The sequence below is a fragment of the Durio zibethinus genome, chromosome 1 (genome assembly GCF_047325235.1).
Source record: "Durio zibethinus cultivar Kanyao isolate XHJ-2024 chromosome 1, ASM4732523v1, whole genome shotgun sequence".
Classification (NCBI taxonomy): domain Eukaryota; kingdom Viridiplantae; phylum Streptophyta; class Magnoliopsida; order Malvales; family Malvaceae; genus Durio; species Durio zibethinus.
The window spans coordinates 4,848,951-4,872,173 of NC_143162.1; the positions used below are offsets into that span (position 1 = coordinate 4,848,951).

General features: G+C 30.6%; 4 protein-coding genes across 5 annotated transcripts; 1 reads left to right on the forward strand and 3 right to left on the reverse strand.

Annotated features, from left to right (window-relative positions):
* Positions 1-52: 52 nt before the first annotated feature.
* On the reverse strand, positions 53-2,524 carry LOC111311805 (alpha carbonic anhydrase 7-like). Its single transcript, XM_022911531.2, has 7 exons — positions 2,233-2,524; positions 1,919-2,136; positions 1,059-1,168; positions 810-924; positions 532-696; positions 386-439; positions 53-285 (listed from the first exon to the last, which is right to left on the reverse strand). Exons 1-7 carry the CDS (start codon positions 2,327-2,329, stop codon positions 211-213), a joined length of 834 nt encoding a protein of 277 aa, XP_022767266.2. The 5' UTR covers positions 2,330-2,524; the 3' UTR covers positions 53-210.
* A 7,751-nt stretch (positions 2,525-10,275) lies between these two features.
* LOC111311807 (putative pectate lyase 12) lies at positions 10,276-14,112 on the forward strand. Its single transcript, XM_022911532.2, has 5 exons — positions 10,276-10,628; positions 11,128-11,588; positions 11,860-12,302; positions 12,824-13,032; positions 13,752-14,112. The coding sequence occupies exons 1-5, from the start codon at positions 10,498-10,500 to the stop codon at positions 13,951-13,953; spliced, it is 1,446 nt and encodes a 481-aa protein (XP_022767267.1). The 5' UTR covers positions 10,276-10,497; the 3' UTR covers positions 13,954-14,112.
* A 1,700-nt stretch (positions 14,113-15,812) lies between these two features.
* On the reverse strand, positions 15,813-17,999 carry LOC111311808 (transcription factor MYB27-like). 2 transcript variants are annotated; one of them, XM_022911534.2, is made up of 5 exons: positions 17,149-17,285; positions 16,897-17,038; positions 16,681-16,810; positions 16,496-16,596; positions 15,813-16,420 (listed from the first exon to the last, which is right to left on the reverse strand). In XM_022911534.2, the coding sequence occupies exons 2-5, from the start codon at positions 17,033-17,035 to the stop codon at positions 16,071-16,073; spliced, it is 720 nt and encodes a 239-aa protein (XP_022767269.2). In that variant the 5' UTR covers positions 17,036-17,038; positions 17,149-17,285; the 3' UTR covers positions 15,813-16,070. The 2 variants fall into 2 exon arrangements, with proteins under 2 accessions (XP_022767269.2, XP_022767268.2); XM_022911533.2 differs by having other exon boundaries at positions 16,897-17,999.
* A 58-nt stretch (positions 18,000-18,057) lies between these two features.
* On the reverse strand, positions 18,058-20,847 carry LOC111311809 (uncharacterized). Its single transcript, XM_022911536.2, has 4 exons — positions 20,476-20,847; positions 20,252-20,362; positions 19,367-19,435; positions 18,058-18,377 (listed from the first exon to the last, which is right to left on the reverse strand). Exons 1-4 carry the CDS (start codon positions 20,617-20,619, stop codon positions 18,327-18,329), a joined length of 375 nt encoding a protein of 124 aa, XP_022767271.1. The 5' UTR covers positions 20,620-20,847; the 3' UTR covers positions 18,058-18,326.
* Positions 20,848-23,223: the final 2,376 nt, after the last annotated feature.

The following is a 23,223-nucleotide window of genomic DNA, read 5'->3' on the forward strand; positions in this document are numbered from 1 at the left end:
ATTATCTGTAGCCTCACAATTTCTAATCATTTCAATCTAAAAGACTGAAAAATGCAGCAAAATATAGTAAACTAGTAACAACAAACGACACGTAACCTCAGAATAGTGTAGAAATACAGTGAGAAAGTATTCCATTTCAGGGAGGGGAAAAAAATTGTGGAAAGAATAAGGTCGAGGTAAAAAATCTGTGTGGGAATACAAGCTGTAGATTTATCTGTTGGGGCCATAAAGTTCTATCTGACGACGATTGAGTGGTTGCACAGGTCTTGCATTTGCTTCAGCATACTGAAAAATCATTTGATCACAAAAGGTTAGATTTACTTGGAGTTTCCCATTTCAAGAATGTTCATGGTTTAGCTAAATTGATGATCAAGTATCTACTTACATCATGGACAGCTTTTCGGAGTGCCCGGACTTGGTCCCTTGAAACAGTTTTTATCTGGATACATAGTTCAAATATGCGTCAGGATCTCATTTCTAGAGAAGAAATTAAAAGAAGAAAAATGATTGTTAAGGGATGATTGGATTTACCTTCTTGTTCATTGTCCAAATGACACCTTCAGTGCAAGGAGGGACTGTCAATGAGCCCATGTATCTGTAATACTTCTTGCCACCCATCTTGATCAGGCTTGGATCAATGACCCCCATTTCCCTTTCTTGCACATGATCATTCATGGATGTAATGTTGCTTATCAGCTGAAATTTATAAGCAAATTATGATAATATGTCAGAGAAACATTGCTAGTGGCACAATTTGATTGGAATTTGGAGGCCATAATCTGATATTCTCTAATCATTTTGGAAATTACCTTGGAGAGGAAAGCATCAGGTGCACCAAACTTGTAGAGTAGTCCAATGACAGCTAGATTGTTCTGCACTTTGGGGTCCTGGCACTGGTGTACCATATGTAGCTCCAGGGCATACCTAATCATTGTCCAAGATGAAAAAAAAAAAAAAAAGAAATAAAAACCTTGTAAGTTTGGTTGAAGTTGAATCGAACCATTTTATTCCAACTTTCGTGTTTGAATGAAAGAGATGAAATAATCGAGAGTAGGGACCTTCTGCCATTAATGGTATGCTCAGAAGGTGAGTGCCAGTGAGCTTGTTGGAGAAAGTATTCGGTACCATTGATTTTGATTGAACCAGCATCATGATTCAGCCATTGAAGCTGCATATTCGGAGGAAAAAACTGAATTATATTACATAGAGTTGATTTCCTGATTTAATTCATATATGTCATCCAAGATGGCTTGTTTGCTTCTATAAGTAATGGAAACAAATAATAGTAATAAGTTTCCAGGGCCTACCATTCTTTACTTTCATTTCATTTTCTTCTTTTAAACGGTATAAATCGCAAAGAAAGTAGTAGTAGTTGAAAACTTGAAGAGTGGATGATAAGCACATTTTCCTTCATTAAGAGGTGGGTGGGGCTGTTGAATAGAACCGTTCACACATATGACCATTAATTAGCTCAGTTTCTTGGAAGAAAAGAACAAAGCAAGGGTTTAACAAGCTTTTCCATGTGAAAGGGACAAAACATAGTTTGCTTCGCATGGCTGGCCATATTCTTTTGGAACGCGGTCATAGCAAAGTTGCTTTGCTGAACAATGAATCTGATAAGGAAAGTTGCCAGCATCTGCCTTGGCCATTTGCGTTCCAGTAATAGGTAAACTATGAAATTAATCCAAATCAACTCACCCGCAACAACAAAGAAAGAAAAAAAAGAAACTAAAATAAATAAATTTAAGTGGATGCCTTCTTGGAGGAAGATGATTGAAGTGGCTGATTCACTTACAGGATAATTGAAAAGAAAATCTTTGATGTGGCTTATTACTTTGATTAAAACCATTAATTATGCAAAACATTACTAATTACAAGATTGCAGCCAAGAATATATATGCATTGTCAAATTTCTTACCGAAATATCGTGGCCTCTGTTCTTGACAACTGCATGACAGGGCTTGTATCTCTTCTTCAGTTCCCCAGACTTTTTGATTACCGTCACTCTCAGACTTGACATATCTATTGGGGATTGCAGATCTCCATTTTTGCAAGCAGCCCATTCTTTCTTCAGATCTCCCCATTGACTTGGTCCTTTCCCACTGTTCTCTAAGTAATCAAACTCCCTCTCATCCTCTGCATCATATATATAAATTTCAGATTATTCTTTATCAATTGACAATGTATACAAACACAAAAACAATCAGTTTTGTTTTCTGTTTTTGACATTACCAATTTCTTGAGCTGAAACTGAAGCTGAGTAGTAGAGAAACACAACTGTAAAGAAGAGAAAAACTGAAACAAAGATGGTTTTCCTTTGATACTTCATGCTGATCTTTTGAGGCCAAACCAAAGAGTTGCAAAAGAAACAATGGCAAGAAAAAATGGGACAATGTTTATAATTATTCTGTGGAATATATGATATGATATGCAGTGTGGATTATAAGGAGTATTTATAATTATAGGAACGAGAGAAAGGCTTTCATAGAAAAAGAAGATGAATTTTCCTAGGAGTTTCTTGGATAATCAAAATCTTTAGCAATACGAGTGGTCGGCAAGTAAGCCCTTACTGGACACAAAAGGACAAGCACAGGGAACGCGGTTAACATTTTTGTCTAAAGAGAGCACCGTAAAACAAATACGTTTCTAACTCTTGCAATTAGAAACAACATTGACTGAAATTTTTTAATACGGGGCAGTTTGATTTTTATTTTAGGTAAAACGTAAAAAAAAATTGTAACTATAATTTTAATTATCCAAGTTTTTATTTATTTTTATTGTAATCAATTAATCCCTTTATATTTATTTGCATAAAATTAAACACTCATTTTGATAAAAGAAATTAATACTGTTAATTCTTTTATCAATTAAAAGAAAATTTTATATAATATCAATAAAATTTATTAAACTTTATCATAAATCACCCTCAATATATATGAATTTTTAAAAAAAATTTTCCTTTTTCGTTTTCCTTTTTATTTTTTCTCCTCTCTTTTAAGATCCCTTTAAAAATTCATTTGATTTGATTAAAATTTATTATATGACTAGATTTAATCCATTTAAAAATTCAATTGAATTGAAATAAAAAATTAAAATATAATTAATTATAATAAAAAATTTAAATTTTAAATAATTATAGACCCTTTTAACTTTTATTTTACTTGACTTATTAATGTCTTCGTCATTTTTCATTAATTGGAGACATTAATTTATAGCAATTATAATAATGTATATATATTTTCCTAATTTTTTTTTTATAAAAGGGATTATACTGTGTAATAATTCAAAAGAACTAATAAATATAGTCATTAATCATGTAATTTATTAGTAAAATATTGTATTCTTAATTTTATTGACCATATTCGATTTCCAATGACTTTAAATATAATATATAAAGGTTGTTAAATATTTTTTTTGTTAAAATAAATAGTAGAATATTATAATAGCTCATTGCTCAACCCTAATTATTTTGTAAACCACACCCAACATATGTTTACCAAGCATTTGGTTTAATTATGACGACTCATGATGAATGAAGCACAAAAGATATAAAATTTTCGTAAAGTTAGATTTCCAATGCCAGGAAAGTAGATTGCCCCAACATAATTCACACGGTTTTGGTTGTTGGAACATTGCGTTTCGGTGCTAGCTTAGCTACAAGGAATATCAAAGCAAAAAGCCACCAGCCATGATAAAATATCCGAACATATGATTCCACACTCGAGGAAAACAGAACATAAAATATATCTACCCCTCGTCCCATCACCTGTCTGTCTTCACAGAATAACATACATATATATATATATATATGATTAGAGATTTACTTATATTAATTTAATTTTTATATTAATTTAAATTATTAAATAAAAATATTATTTTAATTTAAATGAATTATGAATTTAATTTTAATTTAAAGATAAAAATATAAAATTTAAACTAATATAAATGTATCACTCATTTATATATTTGTAAATAATAATAAATTTGTCAAAAAAAGTTGAGGTGTTCGAAAAAGAAAAAAGCCCAAATGAAATTTTGGGCCAAAAATAGTTTGGTTGGGCTTTCCTAACGTAATGATAAAAAATTCACCATCTTGTCAAATTATACCCAAAATTTGTGAAGATTTCTCATTACCTATGAAATAAAATTTAACAATCAATGGATTATGACGCTTTGCCCATAGGCCATATCAAATTGTATTTATATGCAAAAGGAAGATCATTTCATATAGATATGATTATTTATTTATTTATATAATATTTTATATAATAATTTCTATTAATATGAAAAATATAAAATATATTTTTTAAATTTTTTATTCATTTATATTTAATTTTTATTAAAATTTTAAATAATATCCATTTTCATGTTTTTTTTTTGTTATCATTTTAATATTTTATTTTAAATTATAAATCTGTTTTCATACGTCACAGCTGAAAATTTTCACCAATAAAATTAAAGGGTCATACGTTTTTTTTTTTTTTAAATTGTTAAAAAATACACACGATAACTTTTAACGTGTATGTGGTACGTAAGAACGAACTCTAAGTAATAAATTAAAACTTTTTATATATTTTTTAGTTGTAACATATTGGCTCGTAGCCTCGAAACAATAACCAAGTTGACAATGTGACTCCTATCTTTTCTCCCTATTTAGGGCCGAAACTTGAGCTGACAGGGACCCGGATTCCGCTTCGTTTCTTAAAATCATCTTATCAAAGTACATCTTCACCCAAAAATGGAAAAATCATATTTTGGCCCTCCCAAAATTAATAATGTTGGCTCTCCTTTTAAAACTGGATTTAAGTTCGCACAATATGGGGTGATATTTTAATTTATAATAATTTTTTAAATATATAACAAAATTAAAAATTTAAGAAAAATTAAATATATAAAAATAATTGCATAATATATATAAACCATTATCCTCTAAAAGAACAAAACAAAAGTAAAAGATTTAGAAACATTAAAAATATTAATATGATGATTTTGGAAGAAAATATTTTAATCAAATAGTTAGTTTTTATATGTATACAACATTTTCTTTTCAATTAACTAAACAAGCTTGTTGACATTAATTATTATGTCAAACTATTTTTTTTTTTTACATAGAAAGAAAATTACAGTTAAAAGAATATTCAACTACTTACATATGTTGTGCACATAAGTTGAAAATTTTATTTGTACACTATACATTTTTATTTTTTTTACTTTTTACTGAGTTTTTCATTTTAAAACTCAACCATTTAATGCGTTACTGTTATTCTTTATTTTTAAAAAATAATTAGTTAGATTTTCATTATTCTTTAAATATTGAACAAATTCCTTTTAATCATGAAAAGAAATTGATATTTTTTATTTAATTACATTATTATTTCATTTGACATTAATACTCTTTTTTAGATTTTCATTATTCTATAAATATTAAACAAATTTTTTTTAATCGTGAAAAGAAATTCATATTTTTTATTTAATTACATTATTATTTGATTTAATATTTATAATTTTTTTTAAAAAAAATTTTATTAATTCATCTTACTTTTATACTAAACCCCTCCAAACTAAAAATCCTAGCTTCGCTTCTTACCTATATATAGTATTTTTTTTAAGCTATAAATTTTTTTCTCTTCTAAAATGGCATCAAAAGCTCTCTTTTTCGTTGCTATCTAAAATCTTGATTAAAGAGATTAGTCTATTTCTATTTTCAATTTTACACAAATAAATCCTTTTATGACCAAAAGCCAAAGAATAAACAAGAGCATTTTACCTTTAGGCTTTAGCTACGAATTTTCGTATTTAAAAGCCACAAATTTGGCACTCCAAAAGTTGAAATATGATTTTTAATCTCTTACTATATATCCTTTACTATAAGGTCTTTTACTTTTGGTTTTTTCGAAAATACTTTAACTAATTAAACTTAGGATCTCCTAAAAGTGTTGTGACAATCAAAATGGGGCATGAAATAAGAAATTATTATGCCTATCCATTTTATTTTTAGGGTAGGGTCTCCCAATGGATATATGATGCTAGCTACTCACTTTGTCACACACTCCACCTTCATCATTAACGATCCATTTCACCGAGGACTGCTAAAAAGTTTATCTTTCGCATGACGTCAAAAATTTAAATCTATCAACCTTCATATAATTTGTTAATTATTATATGATTTATTAATAAAATATTAACATTTTAATTTTAATAATAAAAAATTAATTCTGATAAAAATATAAAAAAAATCAATCCATTTAGGTGTAGCTAAATCTATTTAAGACTCAAACTATTTGCTTAAGTCTGAAAATTAGCTTGAGATTTGAGAGAGTTTAAATTTAAATAATTTTAAATTCGTTAAATATGCTTGAATTTAAATTTTAGGCTTGTTTAAAAAATAATCAATCTTTGGGCTTGATTTGATCCAAAATTTTTTTATATATTTATATATTTATAATTATATTAAATAAAAATAAAGATATAATTAATTAATATATGTATGTTCACGTTAATATCATATGTTTATATATATCAATTTTATCCAAACATCAAATTAAATTAATAAAATCTTTTTTTTTTTTACTTTTTATTTTGCTAATTATTTATTTTTCATAATTAATATTTATTAATATTATTTTTTTAAAATTAAAAATATAGGCGGATTTAAACGGACGTGGACAAATTCTTTTTAAAAAGAGCTGGACTTGAACAATAAAATTAATCTCATATTTCGAGTCAAATCAAACTTAGACAAATTTAAAATTTGTTAATGCTACATTTAAATTCAATCTTAATTTGATCCGGCCTGACTCATGTACAGGTCTTGCTCAACCAATCGAAATAATTGCATCAATTAATGCCATCGTGATTCCATATAGTCCTCTCTTTATAAAAATGTAAAAGATCATTGGAGATTTAAAATTCAAGCTTATAATGATTGGTAATTTCAAAGGTAAAAGAATGAGAAAAGAATGGTTCCACTTTATAATAGATTTGATGGCTGAAAATAAAATGCAAAAAAAAAAAAAAAAGAATTATATCGTTTACAATTTAATCAATCAAAATTATAATTATGTTGGATCATTAAAAAATTTTATAAAATCTAAATTTTAAAGTGATGGGTCCTTAAATAATTATTTATTGTTATTGGTTAATCATAAAATTGTAGTATAGATAATTATAATACTATCCCAAGTTGAAACCAATTTATCCAAGTTATACATTTAATTCTAAAGTTAAAGAAATTTTAATACTGACATCATGTGATAACTTATAAATATATTTAAATTATAAAAAATCAAAACTAAAAACATTTGCAATTACTAACAAAAAAAAATGTATAAAAGTATTTGAGTCAATTGATTCATATATCATCCAATGCTCATAAAATATGATTTAAATTCTTTTTTTCCAAATAAAAAATTTTTAAAAATTAAAAATAATTATAAACACCTGTTAATAGAACCCTTACAAAATTATACTTCTAATCAATATGTATATAGACATTCATAAATAAATATTTGTTATGTATTTTTTTTTTTAATATAGGCCAATAATGTTATTGCTTTTGGATAAGATTCACTGACTATATGTTGACTTAGATTGTCCATGAACAGAAAAAAAAGTGTTTATATTTTAAAAGTAAAAGGTGGAGTTTAATGTATTTTTGACATGTAAAATATGACTAAATGCATTTGCATACACTGAGATGGTATAATGTCTCATAATTTTCAAAGATGTGGGACCTGCCAAATAATCAAGAGTCAAAAAGTAATCGTTTGGTGGGCCATCAAGTAGGGTCATATTGTGTGAGAGGAAGTCGTAAGGTGGGCCCAATTGCTTAAATAATTTAAGGGCCTATCTTACACAAATCCATGTCCTTTTTTTTTTATTGGCAAAACACAAATTCATGTCCAAATCCAGTTTGTTTGTAAAGGGTATTCAGTGTTTGGAAAATGGAGAAATCTTCCACTTTCCATGTGGTCGAGGAAAGGAAAAAGAAAACAGTGTTTCTTTAGCAAACAATATTCCAAAACAAAATTTCGCCGTCTTTGATTTGACAGCATTCGGTGCTTTGCCCACTTAAACATGCAAACTCAAACATCGGCTTTTGCTTCTTTATATATATATATTTTTTGGTGATAAACCACCAATGCTTTAATTTAGGTGCCTTTGCTCGGTGCTTTTGGTATTTTGCCTTTTGTCTTCACTTGAACTGAAGCAGGTATATATGTATGGCATTGAGCTCCTCAAGCAATCAAAAACCAAAAGAAAAAAAAAAAAATTATGGCATTTAACTGTTGCACGTTCATATATAAATAAAACCTACCAGCCACTAGGTCATCATTGGCCATGAACGCCGCTCCTCTACCCCCCAAATTGTACAATCTTCTTCTATATTTGTAAGAGAAAGAAAAGCAATGCAAAGGGAGCTAAAGAGTAAAGATGAGAGGGAGTGAGTGAATGAGTGAGGGACCCAAAACAAGAAAGGGTAACAGAAAAATGGAAGCAGCAGTTTCGTTTATCTTTTTTTTTTAAGAGAGAGATTTTTTCCTTCTAGTTTTGTTGAACCAATGTCCATAAAAAGAAGAGGAGAGAATTAATGGCCATTGCTTTTGTACCCGGATTCACTGGTGAGAATCTGCACTCCAGTCCTCCATATTCTTAAACTAACATTAACACTGCCTTTGAACCTTGAAGTTGAATATTTGTTCCAAGTTGCGCCACCCTAAGCACTTGGAAACGAATTGCCTTCCTCCTTTTTTTCTATGTACTGTCATCTTGTTTCCGAGACAAGTCTATTTAAAGTCTTTCAAGCACTCTCACCTTGGCTAAAGCTTATATCTAGATTCTAGATTTAATAATGTGTTATATCGTGATTATTAGCTTATTTGGATGGATCAAGGAACATGCAAATGTTGTCTTCTTCTTCTTCTTCTTCTGTCAGTACTCGAGCTTAATTAAAGTGTTTTAAATGGGATGATTTGGTATTTTGATATATAAATCGTCATATGCTAATCAAAATATTCTTTTCGTACAAAGAGGGTAAGAAAAATGTTATGGATAAAAAAAAAGACAAGTGTTGGTTATTTCATATTCTAACAGGATTAATTGATATTATTCATAAAATTCAAGGAAACTAGGAAAGCATTAGACATGAAACCAGGAATAACTAGTAAGGGAAGTGGGAACTGGATCGATGAATATTCATGCTACTGTGCTGAAGCTTGACTTTAACCAATCTCTAAAGTTCTGTTCTCTGTTCTCTGGGATATACGGCTCTTTCACCTATTACCCCATCAGCAAACTGACCACTATTTTGAACAACAAAATCGTTTGAATGACAAAAAACTCCCTCCATTGTCCACAATTATCAAGAAAGCTAGCTAGACACCAATTCCTCGACAGTGGGCGGATTCCCAGCCTAAAGAGAGCGAAAATATCTTTCTTTTCTCTCTCCCCCTGTTTGTTTCTTTTTATCCCTTTTACACTATATTTAGATTGAAAGGAGATTGAAAGGAGAAGAAGAAAAAGGAAAAAAAAAAAAAAAAGAAACCAATGAAAAAAAAAATTCTTTTATTTGAATAAAATTTTAATTTAAATGAATAGAAAGATACGAAAATCCAATAAGTTTTGATTTTCTTTTATAATCCTTGCTTTTTTAATATTTTAATTTTAGAGGAAAAACTAAGGAAAGTAAAATTGAAAAAAAATTATTTTTATGAAAAAATTATTATATTTATATTTTTATTATGACATTAAATTTGATTATATAACTTATACATTTTACAAAAATAATTTTTTATGAGTATTTTATATAATATCATAATTTATAAATATTTTATAATTTTTTAAGTTTTAACAAAAAAAAAAATAAATTATTGTCAAAATAAATTAAAAAGTTAAATTAAATATAAAATTAAGAGTAAATCACTAACTAACTAATATATCTTATCATATTAAATATGTTTAATTTTATTCAAAAAGATTTGTTCATATAAATTAGTTAGTATAAAGATATATTTATATGTTATATGTTACTTTATTAAAAAAAAGTTATAATTGAAAAAAATATTATAATAAATTATTTTCTTTTTTTGTCACTATTTATTTGGTTGTTAAAATTCTTTTTTTTTATTATTATTTTAACTATTCAAATAAAAAGTACATATACTCTTTTTTTATTTTAAAAAATTTTCTTTTCTTTACTTTCAATTCCTTTATTAATATTTATTCAAACATTAGTTTCACCTCCATTATATGATTTCAAAAGTCTATTATTACAATGATTATAAATCAAAGTGCACATGAGCACAGTGTTAGAGTAAGAAAGTTAGGTGAGAGAAGATGCATTGCAATTATTTTTCTACTCAAATTTCTCCAAAATGCAGCTCACAAACTTCTACTTCCATGCTTCTTAATCTTAGATTTTAGAAAAGCTAACAACCTTCCAAATAACTAAAACCTTGGGAGCTAAACAACTGATCATATCACTGTTCTTCAGAAACAATGTTGTCCAGGAACTACATTGTCATATTCTTTCTCCTGAGCTCATTTTCTCCACTTGCTATAGCAACATTCAACCTTACCTTTCCCACCCCACATCCCAACCCCGACGAAGTTGTCCAAGACGTTCAAAGGTACAATGTAGTATGGATGCTGCCTTTTTTTTCTTTGCCCCCTTAAGCTTATAGCTCTTTCATTTTCTTGCTGTATATCTTTTCCTGGCTTACATTGGGAGTTAAAATGCTTTCTTTCTTAGTATTTCTGATCCATCTGTTCTGCATTTTGGTGTTTGCTTAGATTACTTAAGTCTTCAAACTGCAGTTCTTTGAGGTGTTAACATCTGCATTGTCATTTTCTTGGACTGCTCTAATTTTTCCCCTGCATTTTCTTCTATATTTTGCTTTTGTTTCGATCTTTAAAGCTATAATCCAAGCTGTTTTCTAGGGTTTTACTTGCTTTACTTTGTTACTCCACTATCTTTTTTCTTTTTAGCCTATTGCACTTTAATCTTGTAAGTGTCCACATTCTGTCATTTACTCTACCCTTGTCCGGTAGGTGTGTGATCAGTAGAGTCTTTAACTCTTTTATATGACCCTTACAATACATCTCAATAACTCTCCCAACATAATGCAGGAGAGTAAATGCTTCCATTTCAAGAAGGCAAACCCTACAAATTTCCCGAAAAGATGAATCAACTTGCCTAACTGGCAATCCCATAGATGACTGCTGGAAATGTGACCCTGACTGGCCCAACAACCGGCAGCGGCTAGCCGATTGTGCCATTGGGTTTGGCCAGTATGCCCTTGGAGGCAAAGGCGGTGAATATTACATTGTGACAGATTCATCTGATGATGATGCTGTTACTCCAAAGCCTGGAACTCTTAGATATGCTGTGATTCAGACAGAGCCGCTATGGATTGTGTTCCCAAGTAACATGCTCATTAAGCTCAAGCAAGAGCTTATATTTAATAGCTACAAGACATTGGATGGACGTGGGGCCAATGTGCACATTACAGGCGGTGGGTGCATTACTTTACAGTATATCAACAATGTCATCATTCACAATATACACATTCACCATTGTGTTCAGTCAGGTAAGATTTCATAAATTTTCCTTATTAAGTTTCTATCACTGACAGAACTTTCCTGAATTTCTGATAAGAAATAATTTACTGGCAGAGTAGGTTGTAGAATTAATTACAGATAATAGATCCTCTTTCAGTTTCAGATTAATCCAAGTTTTCACCTTATTTCAGTTTCAATAATTCCATTTTCCTACCCTCCTGGATCTACATTGACAATTTGCAAATAATTGTTCTTAAATGGTATTATTAACACTTATTTGCTAAATTTGTCCCTAAACAGGTGAGGCTAATGTGAGGTCCAGCCCCACCCATTATGGCTGGAGAACAGAATCAGATGGTGATGGGATCTCCATCTTTGGATCCAAGGACATTTGGATAGATCATTGCTCCCTGTCCCACTGCAAGGATGGCTTGATTGATGCAGTGATGGGATCAACAGGGATCACAATATCAAACAATTTTTTCTCCCATCATAATGAGGTGATGCTGTTGGGTCACAGCGATGACTATAAGCCTGACTCCGGGATGCAAGTGACAATTGCCTTTAACCACTTCGGTGAAAAACTGGTTCAAAGAATGCCTAGATGCAGACGAGGGTATATACATGTTGTGAACAATGATTTCACTCAATGGGAAATGTATGCTATTGGTGGTAGTGGAAACCCTACCATTAACAGCCAAGGGAATCGTTACACTGCTCCTACTAACCATAATGCCAAGGAGGTAAAAACATTACTAGTCTACTATTTGCTTTTGGGTTTTTTAGGAGTTTGGTAAGTTTGAAATAAGGCTCCAATCACCGCAAATCAAGTACTTTATTCAAGGTGGGGTCTTCTGAAAGTGAAAGTAATTGAGAAACTTTAAAACTGGAAACCATTACTACAAGTTTGCACGGAGTTCGAACTTTTTTCCTTCTTATTTTCCACGAAAGATAAGGTCTTTATTGACAGTTCTAGCAGCCTATTGGTTCATTAAACAAATCTTTAAGTTAAGGATTCCATTTCGTCATTGCATGCACTTTTCAATTTCTTTGTTCTTTCTTCATCATAAACTTAATTCCATGTCATATAGTAATTTTATATTACTGTTTTTTTTTTTCACAGCAAGAAAGTCCAAGCACTGTGTTAAAATCTGGGAATCAAAAGTTTCCTTAATCAAGTGAATAAAAAATTGTATAAACTGGTGACTAGTTTTTTTTGGCAACAGAATGTAACATGTAACTTGATTATGTCGGAGAGGTGCAGGTAACAAAGCGAGTAGACACAGCAGAAGGAGATTGGAAGGACTGGAATTGGAGATCAGAGGGTGATATAATGGTAAATGGAGCCTTCTTTGTTGTATCTGGTGAAGGAGTGGAGTTCAAATATGAGAAAGCCTACAGTGTTGAGCCTAAATCTTCTGCCCTGATTGACCAGCTCACTATGCACTCTGGTGTTCTCGGAGTTGGCGGCAGGTATGCATAATTTTACTACCCTTTCTTTCCCGCTTTTTTGACCTTTATTCGGTTTCCCTCTAAAACTCTGTTTCTTTATGTAAATTTCCCTAGTCCCTCAACTTTCACTTATTTATCATTAATCAGAATTTAACATTTTGATGGGACTACACGTAACTGCAAAGATGGGCGTTTTATTTTTGGTCAGGCCTATGATTTGATGCGTGGGCAGATGGGCCCACACTTAACTGAAACTATGGGCTTTTCTTATTTTTGACAGGCTTCATAATTTGATGTCTGGGCATTCTTTCTCACTCCTCGGGCCTAGCCATCAACTTGGGCTTCTTTGGGTCCCAACTCCCAACATTGTTGGTCCAAAATGATTCTAGGTGCCTTAGCACTATAAGGAAATGGCAAAATAACAAAAAAGCCCTTGAACTTTATTGTTTTATTTAAATAAACTTTAATATTTTTATTGAAGCCAAATAAGTCCTTAAAATTTAATTTGCATTCAAATAAATTCTTAATTTTTAATTTGTATCTGAATAGGTACTTGATTTTTAATTTTTAGGAATTAATCTTTCATTTGAAGTAAGAATTTATTTAAATATAAATAAAAGGATAAAATATAGAAATAGTTCAAATACTTTTTTAGTATAAGCCTTTAACCTGTTTCAATAGTTACCAGGCAAAATCTTCATAACTTCATGAGAAGTCTAAATTTGAATGATGATGAGCAGGGACAACAGCTTGGGAAAGTGGAGCAGCGGAGTCAACGGTGCCGGCTCAGGCGACGACGACGACGATGACTACTCAGATGAAATGTCAGGAAGCAAAATGCCATTGTCACCACCTTTTTCTAACCCTGCTCTTTTCTCTCTTTTCATTGCGATATCAAGCTGTTTACTCTTGTACATTATACCTCTATCACCCATGTTATAACAACAGGACAAGTTAATAACAAGGAAAAAAAGGGGGCTGGTCTTTGATTATCAGAATTCAGCAATTAATTTCCACCATCACCTGGCTGCTCCTTTTTTTTTTGTTCCTACTGCCTCCACTTGGAACAGACCATTTAAAACTACTCCAGCATTTTCATATAAAAAGTTTTTAAAAATGAAAGGTCTTAGCTTTTTGTTAGGATAAAAAGTGAAGATTATCAAGCATGTTAAGGGAAGAGGATGACTTGAATGTTCATAACATACATTAACTCTGGTATAATATTGAGGCGTGATAAGGTATTTTATTCGGAGAATCCAAACAAGCTAAGATAGAATTTGTCTCCACCAAAAATGGAATAATCACTTTTTAATACTGAACAATTCGTTTTAGCCCCCTTTTTTTGCACTTTGGTGACCTTTTTGGAGTTGGTATCTGGTTTTACTTGAGATGTAATTTGTTAAAGAGTCTCCTAATCTTGAAAAGAATACATTGGATATTCTCATCTCTTTTGATTTGATATCAAGAACTAGAATAGGCTTTTTAGCATATCCTTATCAACTAAGAGTCCTATTCTTTCTGCAAAAAAGTACCACTTTCATCCCTTGAGAAGGCAGGAATACAAGATTCCTAACAGATAGAGATTAATGCGATCAACTATAATTTGACAAAAAACGTTTTTTTTTTTTTTTTTTCATTTTTACAAAGGAGTCATGATAAGGAAAAAAATTATAAATACTAAAATTTGAATCTCATATTTATTAAATATTACATTTAAAGAAATATTGTATATCAATTGAAATCCGAATTAATACACTAAACGAAAATTGATATAATAAAAAATAATAATCATCTTGATCTAACTCAAGGTGCCAAATTAGAAACTAATGTCTCTTTCATTTATGGCTAGAAGATGATGTATTTTGCAATTTGTACCCAGTTCAAGGCCATTCATTTGTCACTGAAAAGTTCTGAGTCCGAACTTCTGGCTAATAAAAATCTGAAAACCTAGACAGATAGACAAAAGATGACGTAGTTCCATTATACAAAATTCAAGGTCCTAGATTTTTTTAAAGGGAAAGTATTAGGGATGTGTGATCCAATTTCCCCTTGAAATAATGTGACGGCCATGGTTCAGTTCATCTACCGGGCTTTGTCTTTGCTCCCACCTTACAGGCTAGATAGTTGCTGAAATGGGTAAGATTATCTTTGTTTATTTATTAGTACACTTGACCAACTTTGTGGACCGTGAAGATGTATTAGCATATAATATTGCTGGCTTTACTAGCTATGGAAAACCGTGTATTAAGTGATGATACAGCAACTCTAACCCAAATCTGCCTGAAAGCAAAAGGAAAATGAAAAAAAAAAAAAAAATGGGCCATGGTTTGAGTGTTTTCCACCATAACCTGGCTTCAACTTGCCGGTATTATTTGGACAGAGACAATGTTCCTTGCACTTCTCTTTGATAGTTAAGTTGAGCAATGACAAACTTGTGACTTCTTTTTTTGAAATAACATCGCCACAACATACAATCTGTACTGTTACTTACTGTTATTTCAGCCAAAATGTTTCCAAGCAGTCAGCAATTTCATATACAGCAATTCTATACTTAAGAATGGTCTAAATTAGTTGTAATCTTCTTATTTTTTTAACAAAAGAAATCTTAGCTTAAGGATAAAAGAAGAAATTACAGATATTTAGATTTAAATCCCGAACCTATTAGATATCATCTCTTAACTATTAATTGTATAAATCAATTGTATATTCTAATTAATGCCTAATTAACCAAATTTACAACCATGTAATCTTATCAGTTGGCCTACGTCATAAAAATAACAGGACATGTTAGGCAGAAACAAAGCTGTAAAATGCTTGATTGTTCTCTTTGCATTTCCATTTATTTGACAATTTCTGTCGATTGATAAACAAAGATCATTTTTTACATTACAAGGAATCTTCTTTAAAAAGAAAACATATTCAAGGAAGATGATCAATTAGGAACTCAAGCAGGAGTGACTGTAATCATCTTCATTTAAGGGTAATGCAATAATGGATGCAAAATGATTCTGTTTCACATTCTTAAAGCCTCTTAATATTCCCATTTTAACTGTGACATCTTATTCCATATTCCAAAGTGAGCCTGAACATCCCCACAAATCATTCTCCTCATAAGAAACCCATGTTGGATAACAGTATAATGAATCTGTACTATTAGACTCTCCTTGAGATTTTATTTCAATTTGATCGCTTGGAAACTCTGATATCCAATCTGATAACCGGGTTTGGTACGGTGAACTTGTAAGAGCAAAATCTGACAGCTCAACAGTTTCATAAGAACCATTTTCATTATCCAAAGTATCCACACAAGGCTTGTAGCTTTCACCATTGCAAGTTTGGGAACTGCTACCATCTTCTTGAAACAAGAAAAGTTGTTTGCCATTGTCTCTTCCAAATTGAAAAGTTTCCACTGAAAACTAAGCTATTAGAAGTAAGCAGGGCTAATACAAGTGACATCAAGCAGCAAAGAGAAATTGAACAGCACCTTGTTCTTGAATTACCGCTTTCTTTCTTAAATGAGTTCTACAGTAGTTCTTGATCTCATTATCAGTTCTTCCTGGCAACCTTCGCGCAATCATTGACCATCTGTGGAAAAGTATGTTTAAACTTTAAAGAAGGAAAATTGATAGCACAGCTGAAAAAAAAAATCGTAAGATGAAAGAACCTCACTTGTTGCCCCATCGCTCATGAAGTTGTAGGATGATCTTTTCTTCTTCAGCACTGATATGGCCATGCTTTATATTGGGACGCAGATAGTTCAACCACCTCAACCTGCAACTCTTGCCGCCTCTCTTTAGACCTGAAAGTAAACAACTTCTCAATAATAAAAGAAAGCTTGTCAAGAAAATGAATCATCATAAGTGTTCTCCCTTGTGGATTATATACCAGAGGCTCTAGCTACGTAATCCCATCTCCGGCTTCCCAAAAGCTTCACAAAGGTTATTAATCTCTCATCTTCCTCTTCATGCCAAGGCCCTTTACGCAAACTTTCTCCTTGCATGGCTGCAACCGTTTCATAAGCCATTTTCTGTTGCAGATGACTAGGGGGGTGTTTCAAGTCCTCTTATATGAGGTACTGAGGTGGCAAAAAGTGTGGTAGAAAAAGAAAAAAAAGAATAGGTGACCAGAAAATCTTACATGTCACCATAGCCGGAGAAAACTAGTTTTGTTGGAACTCCACAACTGGCTTACCTGATTTCATTCTAATAAGGGTTCAATTAGGTCATGCCATAGATTTTTCCAATTTTGTTTCTTTAAATGGATGAAGTTCTATCCCCTTTTGCATCATCATTTCTGTCGGTATATGCAGATGTTGTGCTATGCTTCATCAATAACTACTAGTTTTAGCTTTGGTGTTAGCAGAGGCAGATAGCTATGGTCCTGTGCCCTAAAACTGAAGTTCAGAACTGCTATATTTTATGTAAGTTAACGTATTAGATCTGGTGCAGAGAAAGATAAAGGATATGGATAGTCTAGGTGGTAGATAAATAGAATATCAAAATCTGAATCTTGAAGTAGATCTTCCCCTTCGCTTTGACAAGACTGTTATCCTACTCACTCTTTGTCCAGGCATTAAGAAACATGACCACTCAAATTCTCATTTGCGTTACTCTTTACTATTTGTCATTGGACATAACCTTACGTTACTTGTCTGCTTTTGTCCTTGGTGTGGACAGCTCCAAAGAAATAAGATAGGACGCCATCCTAATCCTGGAAAATGCCATTCTTAAAGGTTAAGGCCCAATCTTAGCCGCCTATCTTATAAGGCATTTATTGGGGATGACTGCTGAGGCAGTTCTATTAATGAAGCAAAGAATATCCGTATGGATATTGCTTGAACAACAAATACATGCACCACATTATAGATTTGACAGTGGCATCTGAGACGCCATAGGGCTTGGCACCTATGGCTCTCAGCCTCTCACCGAACCCCTTTAGGATGGTGGCCAACCAGCAGGGCTGCTGTTTGGATCCTAGCTCAGTAGCTCCTGCAATAGAGCTTACTTGAGAAAACAAGAAAAAAAAAGAAAAGAAAAAGCCACAATAGAAAAGGACTAACGCAGCTTCACATGAATAAAATTGCTCCTTTGTTTTCCTTCTAAACTAGTTGACTACGGATAAAACTTCCAGCAAATCATAGATATAAAGTATCAAGCGAAACATTTGTAAGCGTAAAAACTAAGTGAAAGATCCAATAAGACCAGATTTATTCAATTGACAAAGGAGGAAACTCTTCATTGCAACAATAATCTAGAGTAGCCAGCACTGCAAGCCCTATTTGCTGCTTCTTTCAATAGCTTAAAAAGCCTAAGCCGTTAGCGATCTGCGAACGCCTTATCCATGACGTTGACAGCATCTTCCATTAACTGCATTAACAATAGTATGTAACCAAATTAATCATAAGTTGCTATCAGATTCACATACTTTACATCTACAAGTACTTTCGTAACAGTTACAAGAGCTAGAGCTCAAATAAAGAACTTCCCTAAACCATTCCTCAGAAGTACGGAACAAGACCATGTTCCTAAAGCTCTCTTGGTGCTTATTTACAGTACAAAGAGAACTTTAGAATCAGAGAGGAATGTAAGAAAAATAAAGAGACATGGAGGCTAACTCAGTTTGCCAATCTGATATTCAACTCTAGTCCAATACAAGGATGTAATGTTCTTAATATGCAAGGATCTGAAAGACTAGCAAAAACCATCTAAATTATGCATAAAACAAAACTTTTGTCCATTTCTTCCAGCAAATTATGGACGCCAGGCCCACCCTTCTAAACCATAAGCTTAGGACTTGTCACCTCCTTCTAAAATCCTCCTGAAGACCATGGGCCTTTTGGACTGATCATCCGAGACTGAATAGAAGTGTTCACTGTGTTTCAAGCAGAAGTTGAGCTAATCTTCTTCAAGTCATATTCATCACATGAACTTCCTCTAGTTCTTTGGTGAAAATTAAAACTTGGTTTTCCAGTAAAAATTCAATATAAGAGGTTGACTGCCTTAAAATGCCACAACATGACAAACTAGAGAAATCTCTTTTCCACCTGATCAACCTCAATGCTAAAGAACAGAACTATATGAACATGTTGTGCCTCTTGGCTAGAAATAGTATTTTGGCATAAGATGTTTTTCAAACACAAAATAATAGGTTTCTGCTTCATCACAAACTTCTCTATCTCAACACTATGAAGCTTTTCTTAATGATTTTGACTAATTTCAAATGTATATGACAACTTTACTCCGAAAATAAGGTCATTAAAACTAAAAGTATCTCATTACGTATGCGATTGAGGCAATAAATGGATCTCTATGCTTGCTCAAGAGAGAGGGGAGCATCTAAAACTACAATTTTTTACCTTTCCAAGCAACTTCAATTCTTTTCCGACTGGTTCCAAAAATTTCATATTAATGTCAATTGGCCACACCTGTCAATATTGAAAAGAGGAATGAGTTAACAAACGTGTATACCAGCACCAGGTAAGGTTTACACCAAGACATAACAAAAGGAGGACATTTCTATAACAGGCACAATGCTGTGGGCACATACAGGGCAGTAACAGTTTTCTAAGTTTCACATTGAAGATCAAACAGTAAAGTACATCTTTTGAGTTTACTATGCCTTTTTAATGATTAGACCAAACATCGGAATCATAAGTTTATGCCCTTCCATAAGTATGAACTTTAAAGTTAGAAAATGAAAATTTAACCAAATGGCTGCAGAGAATATTATATATATCTAGCGAGAGAGAGGTGGGCTAGTCACTTTATGCCCCAAAGTTAATTAAAATGAGGGTAAAGGATCATGCAACAAAGGCCGAAAACACAACATAAAAACATGACATAAGTGTCTTTTGCTAAAAAATGCAACAGCCAATGTTCTCGAAGGGTCTTCAACGGGTCTAACACTGTCTGTGTCAACAGACAAATGTTGACACAAATCTCTATAAATCCTAGATAAACCCTTTCCTAGAAGATGACTAATGGAGTAAATAAGCTAAACTTGTGCAAGTGTTTCATATCCAAAATTCAGGGCAAGGATTCCCTTTGGTTGCACCGAAAGCTACTACTTTTTATGAATTATGATCATGAGAATTAATTAGATACTTGAGAAATATTCAGAAAATAACCCAATAGTTAGATTTTTCAGTTACTATCATTTTGGGTATTAAATTATCATTTTAATGAGAGTAATTAAACTGAAAATTCAGAAAAAAAAATATTTTCCCAAATGAATGAAACACCTTAAGACCAAGTAATCTAACAGGTGTAATCTGGCCTGGAACAATGCATTCGGGTCCCGCCGATTCCACAATTGCCTCTATCGCTAACCCACTTCCTACAGGATCTGGGTGCTGCAAAAAAAATCCCAAATTTAATTTAGAAAAAAAAAGAGAGAAGGGAAATACAAAAAAGATTATAAGGATAAGAACAGGAAGACATAAAAGGTGAGGTGAGGGTGGGTGACCTTCATGACGGCGAGGGCATAATTGGAATGGGGGGTTTGTGCCAGACGAAGAACAGGGGAGTGGTGGATTTTAGGAATGGATTTTCCAGCCGAGGCCCTCCATGGAGCATCCTTTTGCAAGGAAGCTCCTCCTTTCTTTGACATGATTGCCTTCTAGCTTTACCTTTTTTTTTTTTGGCCAAATAGTTTTACGTTGTTTGGTAACGATGAAAACGAAACAAGCTTTTGTGTTTTTGGGTTATAATCTTGAAGAGAAAAGATATGGCAGTGAAACGAATGGAAAATAGAGAAGCTGTGGAAACTGTGGATAGCGTTTTCTCCTAATTTTATTTCCAGCAACAAGCTGAGTCTTTTCGAACTGTTTTATTTTCTGGATATGATAATGGCATTTTTTGGTTTTCTTAAATTTTTTTTACTTTCGGTAACAAAAATAATTGACCTTTTTCCTTTGAAATATTTCTAATTATATATAAATATACTTTGATAATTTTAAATAAATACGATAATATCATATGAAAAATGCGACAAATCTTAAAATTTTAATAAAAATTTTATATAAATTTAAGGTCAAATTATACAATAGATTTATATACTTTAGTTAAATGATAGAATTAATATATTTATCTTAATTTGTTCAAATTAGATCCTTATATTTTAATTAATTATCAAATTTAATCAAATTATTAATAGTTTAAATTTTTTTTATTAAAATTGATGATATGATACTTTTGTTTACATGACTGTTAACTTTGCTCATGTATAGTTCACGTGATAAAAAATGATGTTATGATAAAATTTTTTAATATATCATCAATTTTTTATATCAATTTTTATTAAATTATACAGTTTATCTCTGTGTTTTCATTAAATGATAAAATTAATCTTTTTTATTTTAATATATGTTCAAATTTGATCCCTATAAATTAATTATCAAATATAAGAATTGATTTAAAATAATATATAAAAAATATAAATTATTAATTTGATTGTAATATTTTTTTCATATTTAGATAAATTTTTTTAGAATATTTGAATTATTAATTGGATTTAATTTGACAAATTGGGATAATCTTAAATTAAATTATAAGCTCAATATAAATTGAATTATATTTTTTTCTTTATGTTTCTTTTATTTATTTATTTATTTTGATTTTGATTTTGATTTTGATTTTTCATTCTTTGATAATTTCTATTTTCAATATTTTAGAAAGATAAAAATAAAAATAGAAAAAAAAAACAAAAACATAAAAGTTAGATAAAAAAACCCATATTCAACAAACCAACAAATCCAAATACACAATCATCAGTAAAAGTAATTGTAAATATTTTATTTTATTCGAAAATTTTTTAGATATTAAATGAGGTTCGAATTTCATTTCGACATTGAGTTTTAAAATTGTTTTTAGATAAATTGGGTTTTAATTATGAAATTAGATTTTAAACTCAAATTTAAAGGTCTTAAAGTATTTTTTTATTATTTATTATTATTTTTTTATTTTATTGTTTAGTTGGTAAAATTTAAGAAGTCAAAATCAGAAAAAAAAAAACCATAAAAAATGAAAATTTAAAAAATAAGGAAAATATGAATTTTTTTTAAAAGATTTGATTTGAGAAAATTTTGAGTTCAACATCAATCAACAAGATAATATAATAAAAACAAAGTCAACCCTTAAAAACAATTAGAAATAATTTTTTGCGGAGAAATTCTTTTTTAAAGGTTTTAGGTTTTAAATTTTTATGATATTCTGCTCAGTTTTGCTTTGACATTGATACAAAATAATGGTATCGATGGTTGATTTCTGATTATTGGTAATTTTTTAGATAATTTTTTTTTACAGTTGTTGAATTTTTCAATATATAGTTTTTAAAAATCCTATTGAAATATGAGTTCATTAAATAAGACTTATAGAGAGAAGTAAAAGGAAAATAAGAATCAGAGAAAGGAGAAAAGTGGAATATTTAAAAAATAATTTTTTGTTTTTATAACAGATTGAAATGATGTTTTAGAAGATATGTCTAATACAACTTGTGTATTGATCCATGCATTGACTCTGTTACGACTCGACTTATTTGTATTGAAAAATTTTTTGTGTTTTATTTTACTATGTTTAGGTCAATCTTAAATTCAATAATAATTAATGTATACCAAAATTTGAATACATATTAAGATAAAAGAATTAATTCTACTTTTTAATCAAAATATAGAGACGAGTGATATAATTTAAAAAAAGTTGATATTAAAAATGTTGACATAGCAAAATCTTTTTGCCATTTTTTTTGCCATATCATCATTTTTATCACAGACTTGATATGTCAACAAAGTTAATGAACATGTAAGCAAAAATGCTTTGTCAAAAAGGTTAAAATACCACATCATTAATTTTAACAAAAAAAATTAAATTGTTAACAATTTGATTAAATTTGACAATTTATTGAAAAATAAAAATTCAATTTGAACAAATTAAGATAAATGAATTGATTTTATTATTTAACTAAAGTACAAAAATTTATTATACAATTTAACCTAAATTTAATAAAAATAAAAAAAATACATTTCATATTTAGTGTGTTAGTAGGAATTGTGACACTATTTTTTTTTTTTTTTGTAATTTATACATATTTAATATGAAATAAATAAATAGATACAAGAATTGTCACCAACTCCAAATAGTTTTTATTATTTTTTTACAAAAATTGCAAATGCCAGTAGTACTTTTCTAGTTCTAGTAGAAGAAAACAAAAAAAGTC